The 10,846-nt window shown below is 37.7% G+C and overlaps 1 protein-coding gene across 1 annotated transcript; it reads left to right on the plus strand.

Moving 5' to 3' along the window:
- Positions 1-526: 526 nt before the first annotated feature.
- On the plus strand, positions 527-1,453 carry LOC119538276 (olfactory receptor 8D1-like). Its single transcript, XM_037841144.1, has one exon. It carries the CDS (start codon positions 527-529, stop codon positions 1,451-1,453), a length of 927 nt encoding a protein of 308 aa, XP_037697072.1.
- The last annotated feature ends 9,393 nt before the right edge of the window (positions 1,454-10,846 follow it).

Raw genomic sequence — 10,846 nt, forward strand, 5'->3', positions numbered from 1 at the left:
CAGTGCAATGTTCAGATGCCTTACTCCCAACCCCACTCCCACCAAGATTCCAATTGGGAGTAAAAGTGCCATTGTCCATGCTATGTGACCTCTTTCTCTCCTGCTTTACAGATACTTTGGTAGATGTCTGCAGTCTTTACAGTGTGAGGAAACTGGGAACTGAAAGAGTGATTTCAATATTCTATCAATCTTTACTTTTAACTGTCAACATATGCCTATTAGTAATTCTTCCCATAAAGGATGTTATGGTCTTGCTGCCAAATTCAGGTAGTGAAACTTTCTAAGTTAGTGGAGTATTTGTTTTATGCTCAAAACTCTGGGGCCAACTTGGAGAAGTTCCAGGGTACTTGAGGGAGTTAGGATAGAGGTATCAGGACCACATGCATAAGTTGAGAAGAACTTGTGGTTCAGTTTTTCTGTTCCTGTCAACCTCCTTTGTGCAGTTCTAGTTTTGTTTGGGAGGGGAATTAAGATCCAATTTAATGTAATTTTTATTTTCCATTTTCACAGAGCTCCCAAAAGAAGAATGGCCCTAGGAAATGATTCCACAGCAACCACGTTTGTCTTAATGGGTTTAACACAGCAGCCCAAGCTCCAGCTGCCCCTTTTCCTCCTGTTCCTGGGAATCTATGCAGTGACTGTGGTGGAAAACCTGGGCTTGATCCTCCTGATTGCAGTCAGCCCTCTGCTTCATACCCCCATGTACTATTTCCTCAGTAGCTTGTCCTTCATCCATCTCTGTTCTTCTACTGTTATTACCCCCAAAATGCTAATGAACTTCCTAGGGAAGAAAAATACCATTATTTATTCTGAGTGCATGGCACAGCTCTTTTTCTTTGCATTCTTTGTGGTTGCTGAGAGTCACCTCCTGACAGCAATGGCATATGATTGCTATGTTGCCATCTGTAGCCTGTTGCTTTATCATGTGATCATGTCCTCTCAGGGCTGCTCACTCTTAGTAATTGTTCCCTTCATCCTTGGCTTTCTCTCTGCCTTGGCACATACATGTGCCATGATGAAACTGTCCTTCTGCAAATCCCACATCATCATCCATTACTTCTGTGACGTCCTCCCTCTCCTCAATCTCTTCTGCTACAGCACACATCTCAATGAGATTCTACTTTTTATTATTGCAGGGTTTAACACCTTAACCCCCACACTCGCTGTCTTCATCTCTTATGCCTTCATCTTTCGCAGCATCCTTGGCATCCGATCCTCAGAGGGCCGGTCCAAAGCTTTTGGAACTTGCAGCTCCCATCTCATGGCTGTGGGAATCTACTTTAGGTCTATCACCTTCATGTATATCAAGCCCCCTTCAAGTAACTCCCTAGAACAGGAGAAGGTGTTTTCAGTGTTTTACACCATGGTAGTCCCCATGCTGAACCCTTTAATATATAGTCTGAGGAACAAGGATGTGAAGAACGCATTGAGGAAGGTTTTTGTGGGGAGGTGAGAATTGGTTTTGGAGATTTGCAGATGGCAGAAATTAATGGTTCCAATGAGAATATGTTCAGTTTTTAAATCTCCCCTTGCTATTCTGCTTTAATAGATACCATATCTAGATTTTAGGAATACTTTTCTCTCCATAAGTGTATTTCATTTTACCAAAGAAATGAAAAAGCATTTGGCAAATCAGATACTAGTGTTCTTATTCTTTGCCAGGGAATGGGAGGTTGAGGTAGTTTTTATTACTATCTGTGCTTGTTTAAAACTGTTATGGACCCCAGAAGAACCAAGCTTATTGGGTGGAACCTTGTGATTGAATGTTTCCATGGAGATATGGCCCACCCAACTGTGGGAGAGACCTTTGATTAAATTATTTCCATGAAGGTGTGAAGCCACCCATTCAGGATAGGTCTTGATTAGTTTACTGAAGTCCTTTAAGAGAGCTCACAGAGAGAAAGAGCTCAGAGAAGCTGAGAGAGACATTTTGAGGAGAAGCTAAGATATGTAATACAGAGTTTTTCACCGGGAGAAGATAAGAGCCTATAGAGACACTTGGAGACTGGGAGATGCAGAGAGAAGGATGTTTGAAGATGCTAAGCTAAGAGACAAAGACCAGAGTTTGCCCCAGAGAAGCTAAGAGAGGACTCCCAGATGCTTAGAGAGAAATGCCCCAGGAGAACCAAGCAGAGAGCTGAGAGAAGCTAAGAGAGACAGAAGCCCAGAGACAGTTTGGAATAAGAAGCTGAAAGCAATGCAACCCGGGAACAAAGGACCAGCAGACACCAGCCACATGCCTTCCCAGCTGACAGAGGTGTTCCAGATGCCATCAGCTTTTCTTCACTGAAGGTATCCTCTTCTTGATATCTTAGTTTGAATACTTTTATATGCATAGAACTGTAAATTTGTAACCTAATAAATTCCCTCTATAAAAGTAAATCCATTTCTGGTATTTCGCATTCTGGCAGCTTCAGCAAATCGGAACACTAACATACTATGTTAGAAAAGGAATTACAATTCAAATGTTCTCCCATATTTTCTTTCCCTTTCTCATATGCTGCATTTGCTTATTGAAAACCTGCTATGTGTGATGTCATAAGTTCTCCACTGATATGAATGCTAAGAGATACATGAACTGGTCCCTTATTTCCATTAATTCTCAAAGGATTGCAACATACGTACAAGAAAAAAAAAGAAAAGAAAACTTAAGAATAAATATGGCAATCACAATTAGGTTTTACTGAAAATGCTTTTACTATTTTTTTCTATTCATCATATTCAAAATCTCTTAATTTAAATTTCCACATTGTCTTAGTTTGGCAGGTTTGCGCTGCCAAATACTATATATTGATTGAACTTAAACAACAAGAATTTTTTCTCATTCTTTTGGAGGCCAGGGGTCCAAAATCAGTTTCTCACCAGAGCATGCTTTCTTACAGGAGTGTTCTGGTGCTTGTTTGCCTTGAAGTTAGTTCCTTGGTTTGCATCTCAGCTTCTGTTACATGATGCTCTGCTTCATTCTCTCTGGCTTCTTAATTCTGAACTTCTGTTGACCGGCTGGGTCAAATTTCCTCTGCTTATAAGGGGTCCAGACATGTGGATGAGGCCAACCCAGATTCAGTTTGGCCTCAGCTAAATAGAATTTTGGAAGATCCCAGCCACAACTGAATCCACAACTTAACTAATAATAACATCTCCTGAGTTCCTATTTACAAATGGGTTCACACCCTCAGGAGCAGGGCTTAGACTTGACCATTCTTCTGTGTGGGACATGATTCAATCCCCAGTGCTCTTTGATCTTCATAGTTTATTTTATTTTAACACTCAATTCTGCACCAAGGGAAATTAGCATAGCCTTTTGCAGGACTGTCACAGTTGGGTGTCTACTACCTGTTGCAATGGAGTTGCATAAGTGTGAGAAACCTGCCTCATGGGCAGAGTCTTGCCTCTAGGTTTGTTTCAGCTAGAGAGTCTCCTCAGCAGCTTGCTGAATGGAAACTTGGTTGACGTTCACAGCATATGCCCCTAGAGTAAAAGCAAGTGCAGTGTGCTCCATAGACAGTGCTTTTCCTGGGTTTCCACATGTCCCAGACCTTTATTTCCTTCTGCTATATGGGGGTAGTATCATCAAATGCCTCTTGTCTTCCTCCTTCTCCAGGGAATTTTCAATTGAATTGCTAGCAGTTTAACTTCTATCTGAAGTTGGTTCTCTTCATTCTATATCACATGTTAAATTTTAAAGGAAGCCTTTTTCCCTTCCTCTTTTCATTTGTCAAATTATTAGTTTTTATGAAATAATTATCTGGTTTTTATCTTGTGGGATTTTCCCAATTAAAAATATTGAAATCAATAGGTTCTGGAATACCATAATCCCACTATGTTAACAAAGCTATCTAACTTCACCTCTCTCCTTCGGTAATGCTACTTACAATACATCTTCCCATCAGTCTGTTTGACCAGGGCTGGGACTTGATTTATCATGGCCTTCCCCAGCTGTCCATTAATATGCCTTCCTTCTCTGTGCCTTGCTCCATATTTTTTTTTAGTGTGTTTTCTCAAGAACCAGGTAATTCCAGTATCTTCCTAAGCTCTCCCATTCTTAAAAGTCTCTCAGTCTTTAAGGGGAATTCTTTATTCTTTTTCAGTGGCTTTAATATTATAATTATCAATAGTTTCCTGGATCCAGATTCCTGACTTTCAAATGACTATTTTCTGTCAAATAGATATTTATTCTCCTCTTTTCTCTGTCTTATTCTAGTTTGTCTTCCTTTATCTTTTTTTCCATTTTTTCTACTGAACCTGCTATGATTTTAAAATGGAATAAATCAGTTTATAAATCATTTAGTCTCCAAAGCATATTTCATTCCAAGAAGCAGTGTTTTAACCCACAAAATTAAACTACCTTCTTAGTCTTTAAGCTTGCAATAATTTAATTAAGTTGTTTCCATTTCCCAATATAATAAGCATTATTTTTTAATGATAAGGTCCTATTTTTTAAATTAATAAAACATACCACCCATTTAAAGTTTCAAGTCCAGTTTAGAAGATGGAAATCTAATGCCCTGGTCAGAGCTTATGTTCTAACAAATCCAAGGACAACTTGACAACACTTGTGGGGAATTAACTCTTGGGACTGTGGACGAGCCACATATATCCACAGTTCCCTGTCTGGGTGCTAACAGCAGTTTAAGTAGTATGAAAGAGTCACACATTTTGTAGCAGACTAGCCACCCTGCTTTACTGGTCTTGGAATTTTTATTTCTTGAGGAAATGGCTGATAAACCCGGTGAAAACAGGAAATGATTGTTCCAAACTCTATTGTCCAAAAAGTCTTTATATGAAAAGGGTCTCTTTTTCCCTCTAATCAAATCATTGCCTTCTTGGGTAAAGCTTCCTCTATATGACTCAGGTTTCATTTGCAACATTGTTTGACTGAAGCTTGATAGGCTCATGCAATTACTAAGGTTGGCTCAATCTGCCCAACCAACTTTGGCTGAGGATCCTGGGGCCCAGAACTTTGTGTAGGCTCACTTAGCTTGCCTTTTTCAGTGGACTTAGCCTTTTCTGAGGCATGCCTTTGCTTAAGAAGAGGTACTCACAGTCTGTCCTCTGGACAAATGATTGTGCACCTGCATAAAATTATTCACTCACCTGTGAACAAAAATGCTGAGGTTCAAATCACATTATGAGAGGCCAATGGGTCTCAATAGTTAAATAAGCATAAAATATATTCCATATTGCTAAATTGGAGTCACTTTGTATTTCTAATCTTCAAATCCCTGGTTCAATGCACAAGATACCACTTGTTTCAGGAGGTAAGTTAAAGAATATGTTAAGAACCATTTGAGAAAATAAATAAGCAATTTGTCAGGTGGATACTATTGTATTTTGATTACATCTTTATTACTGATAAAGCCATATATCAGGGCAAGCAGGCTTTTATTTTTTATTAGAGAACCATGCATAAGTTACAGTACTTCCATATACCACCTGTGCCAGTTTGGATGTATTATATCCCCTAGAATGCCATTATCTTTGATGCAGTCTTATGGGGGCAGACATATTAGTGTTGAATAGATCAGGATCTTTTGATTGAGTGTTTCCATGGAGATGTGACTCAATCAACTGTGAATGAAATGTTTGGATAATTTCCATGGAGGTGTTACCCCACCCATTCAGGATGGGTATTAATTGGATCACTGGAGTTGTGTAAAGGAATTCATAGACAGCAGGACCTCAGAGCAACTTAGAGTGACATTTTGGAAGAGCTGCAGCTAAGAGAGGACAAAATGCCCCAAGAGCAACATTTTGAAGAACACAGAGGAGCTGAGAGAGGGGCTGCAACACAACCTGGGAGCAAGCAGATGCCAGCCACATGCCTTCCCAGCTAGCAGAGGTTTTCCAGATGCCAGTGGCCTTTCTCCAGTGAAGGTACCTTGTTGATGCCTTACCTTGGACACTTTATGGCCCTAAGACTGTGTTCCGGTTTGCTAATGCTGCTGGATGCAAAATACCAGAGATGGATTGGCTTTTATAAAAGGGGGTTTATTTGGTTACACAGTTACAGTCTTAAGGCCATAAAGTGTCCAAGGTAAGTCATCAACAATTGGGTACCTTCACTGAAGGATGGCCATTGGCATCTGGAAAACCTCTGTTAGCTGGGAAAGCATGTGGCTGGCGTCTGCTCCAGAGTTCTGGTATCAAAATGGCTTTCTCCCAGGACTTTCCTCTCTAGGCAGCAGCTTCTCTCCAAATTGTTACTCTCAGTTGCTCTTGGGCATTTGTTCTCTCTTAGCTTCTCTGGAGCAAAAGTCTGCTTTCAAAGGCCATCTCTGTAAACTGCAGCTCCTCTCTCAGCTCCTGTGTGTTCTTCAAAGTGTCCATCTTGGCTGTAGCAAGCTTGCTTCTTCTGTCTGAGCTTATATAGTGCTCTAGAAAACCAATCAAGGCCCATGCTGAATGGGTGGGGCCACACCTCCATGGAAATTATCTAATCAGAGTTATCACCTACAGTTGGGTAGGTCGCATCTCCATGGAAACACTCAAAGAATTACAATCTAATCAACACTAATACTTCTGCCCACTCAAGATTGCATCAAAGATAATGGTGTTTTGGGGGACATAATACATCCAAACCAGCACAGACTTTAACTGTGTAACCAAATAACCCCCTTTATAAAAGCCAATTCATTTCTGGTGTTTTGCAAAATGGCAGCATTAGCAAACCAGAACACCACCCAGCAACAACAACTGCAATTGATGTGGAACATTTTTTTTAATTGATTATAGCATGCTTTTACAATTGTATCACTAACTAAAGTCCATCTTTTAACTTAGGGCATGTGTGGCTTCCCCTGTTTTCTAGAAGTTTTTTGAGATATTTTCACTTACCCTTCATATATTCAAGTGGTACAATCAATGGTTTTTAGTATATACACAGAGTTGTGCATTCATCACCATAATCAAAATTTTGGAACATTTTAATTACTCCATAAAGAAAAACCACATATACTCTAGCACTCACCTCTCAATTCCTCTATCCTTCCCCACCCCTACGTAACTACAAATATGTCTCTGTAGATTTATTTGTATTTACATTTTATATAAATGCAGTCAGAGAATACATAGTGCTTTGTGTCTATTTTCAGGCACTTTGCATAATTGTTTTTAAAATTATGATGATTAATTAGAGAAGTTGTAGGTTTACTGAAAAGTCATGTAAAAAAATATGGGGATCCCATACACTCCCTATTGTTTATACTTTGCATTAATATGGTAACTTTGTTACAACTGATGAAAAAATATGAAAATGGTACTATTAACTATAGTCCATAGTTTGCATTAGGTGTATTTTTCTCATATACCACTATAATATTAGAACATTCTGTTACTGTCGTGTATTTGTTATAATTCATGAAAGAACATTCATGTATTTGTGCTATTAATCCTAGTCCATCATATACAAAAGGGTTCATTTTATTATACAGTCCTGTTTTATCTTCTAACTTTGATTCTGGTAATATACAAGACCCAAAACTTCCTCTTTCACCTACATTCACATACATAATTCAGTGCTGTTAATTTCACTCTCAATAATGTGCTACCATAACCACCATTTCCAAGCCTTTACAATCAATCTAAATAGAAATTCTGTACATATTTGACGTCTATGCCACATTCTCTACCCCTAGTCTATCCCTTAGTAATCTATATTCTAGATTCTAACTCCATTGGCTTACTTACTGTAATTAGTCCATATCATGAGCTTATAAAATATTTGTCCTTTTATATCTTACTTATTTCATTCATGTTGTCACATGCATCAGGACTTCATTTCTCTGTAAAGCTGAATAATATTCCTTCATATATATATATAGATATATATATATATACACACATTTTTTGTATCCATTTGTCGGTTGATGGACACTTGAGTTTCTTCCATCTTTTAGCAGTTGTGAAAACTGCCACTAAAATGTCTTTTAAAATCATTGCTTTCAGGTTTTCTGGGTGTATACCTAGCAGTGGGATTGCCAGATCATACGGGTATGTCTATACTTAGTTTTCTGAGGAACCACCAAACTGTGCTCCACAATGGCTGCACCATTTTACATTCCCACCAGCAGTGAATGAGTGTTCCTATTTTTTTCCACATCCCCTCCAACACTTGTGGCTCTCTGTTTATTTTTAATAGGGGCATTCTAGTAGGTATGAAATGATATCTCATTGTGGTTTCGATTTACTTTGCCCAAATAGCAAGTGACGTTGAGCATCTTTTCATGTGCTTTTATCTATTTGTATTTCTTTGGAGAAGTGTCTCTTCAAGTCTTTTACCCATTTTTTAATTGGGTTGTTTGGTCTTTTTATTGTTGAGTTGCAGGATTTGTTTATAAATTCCAGATAGTAAACCCTTAAAAGGTTTGTGGTTTTCAAATATTTTCTCCAATTAAGTAGTTTACCTTTTCATTCTCTTTACAAAGTCCTGCAAAGCACAGAAGTTGCTTTTTTTTTTTTTGAGCAGGACCAATTTACTTGTGTTTTGGATATGAAGACTTAGAAACCATTGCCTAACACAAGATCTTGAAGATGCTTCCCCATATTTTCTTGTAGGAGTTTGAGAGTCCTGGATCTTATATGAAAATCTTTGATCCATTTTAGTTAATTTTTGTATAAGGTCTGAGATAGGGGTGCTCTTTCATTTTTTGCATGTGGATATCCAGTTCTCCCAGCACCATTTGTTGAAGAGACTATTCTGTCCCAGTTGTGTGGACTTGACAGCTTTGTTAAATATCAACTAGCTATAGATGTAAGGTTCGATTTTTAACTCTCTATTCCATTCCATTGTTCAATATATCTATCTTTATGCCAGTACTATGTTGTTTTGACAACTGTAGCTTTGTAATATGCATTAATGTCAAGAAGTGCGAGGCCTCCAACTTCATTCTTCCTTTTAAAAATGCAAATACTGAAAGTTTGATTTCTTCCTTTCCACTTTGGATGCCTTTTATTTCTTTTTCTTGCTTAATTACACTAGCTTGCATGTCTAGTACAGTGCTGAATTATGGTGGTGACAGTGGGCATCCTTCTTTTGTTCCACATCTTAGAGGGATATCAAGCAGTCTTTCACCTTGGAGTACAAAGTTAGCTATGCGTTTTTTCATATATGCTGTTATCATGTTGAGGAATTTTCCTTTTATTACTAGTTTTCAAAATGTTTTTATCAAGAAAGTGTGCTGGATTTTGTCAAATGCTTTTTCTGGGTCTATCAAGGTGATCATCAATTTATTAATGTGATGTAACATATTAATTGATTTTCCTGCATTGAACCACCCATGCATACCTAAGATAAAATTCACTTGATTGTGGTGTATAATTCTTTTAATTTGCAAGTAGTATGATGAGGACTTTTGCTTCCATATTCATTAGAGAAATTGGTGGGTAATTTTCTTTTCTTGTGTTTTTATCTAACCTTAGTGTGATGTTGGCTTCATAGAATGAGTTAAATAGTGTTCCCTCCTCTTCAATTTTTTGGAAGAATTTGTGCAGGATTAGTATTGATCCTTCTTGAAATGATTGGTAGAATTCACCTGTGAAACCATCTATGCCTTGGCTTTTCTTTGTTGGGAGGTTTTTGTTGACTGATTCAAACTCTTTACTTCTAGTTGGACTGTTGAGTTCTTCTATTTATTCTATAGTCATTGTAGGTTGTTCCTGTGTTTTTATGAATTTTCTCATTTCATTTAATTTGTCTAATTTTTTGGCATACAGTTGTTCATAGTTGCCTCTTTGATCCTTTTTATTTTTGGGGGGTCAGTAGTAATAACCTGCTTTCATTTCTGATTTTATAGACTTATGTCTTCTCTCTTTTTTCCTTCTTTGGCCTAGCTGTTAGTCAACTCTATTGATCTTCTCAAAGTACCAACTTCTGGTTTTGTTAATTCTTGCTATTTTTTTTTTTTAAGTTCTCAATTTCATTTACTTCTTCCCTAATCTTTCTTTCTTTCCTTCTGCTTTCTTTGGGTGAGTTTGCTGTTATTTTCCTAGTCCCTCCATGTTTGTAGTCAGACCTTTGATTTTGCTCTTTCTTCTTTTTTCATGTAGTCACTTTGGGCTATAAATTTCTCTCTTAGCAATGCCTTTGCTGCGTTGCATAACTTTTGATATATCTTGTTAGCATTTTCATTTGCCTCAAGATTTTTACTGACCTCTCATGCAATTGCTTCTCTGGCCCACTGAATTTTTAAGGATGTGTTGTTTAACCTCCATATATTTGTGAACTTTCCAGTTCTCCAGCTGGATTTTATTGATTTCCACCTTCATTCAATTATGGTCCGAGGATGTGCTTTGTATAATTTCAATCTTTTAACATTTATTGATATTTGCTTTGTGACCCAACATGTATTCTGTCCTGGAGAATGCTCCATGAGCACTTGAGAAGAATGTGTATCCTGCTGTTTTGTTGCGCAACATACTGTACATGTCTATTCTGGTTCTTTTATCAAATTATTCAATACTCTGCTTTCTTGTTTAGTCTCAGTCTAGATGTTCTGTCCATTGATGAGAGTGTTGTGTTGAAGTCTCCAACTGTTATTTCAGAGATGTCTATTTTTCTCCTCAGTTTTGCCAGTGTTTGCCTTATATAATTTTAAATGCAGTTTTGCTGAGATATATTTACACACCATAAAAACCATCTGAAGTATCCAATCACTGGCTCACAGTTTGCCTTATGTATTTTGGGGCATCCTGGTTAGGTCTAAATATTTATGATTCCTATTTCTTCTTGATGAATTGCCCCTTTTATCAATATATATTGTCTTTCTTTGCCTGGTATAACAGTTTTGCATTTGAAGTCTATTTTCTCTGATATTAGTATAACTACCCCAGCTCATATTTTATTACTGTC

Source organism: Choloepus didactylus, chromosome 6 (assembly GCF_015220235.1).
Source record: "Choloepus didactylus isolate mChoDid1 chromosome 6, mChoDid1.pri, whole genome shotgun sequence".
Taxonomy (NCBI): Eukaryota; Metazoa; Chordata; class Mammalia; order Pilosa; family Megalonychidae; genus Choloepus; species Choloepus didactylus.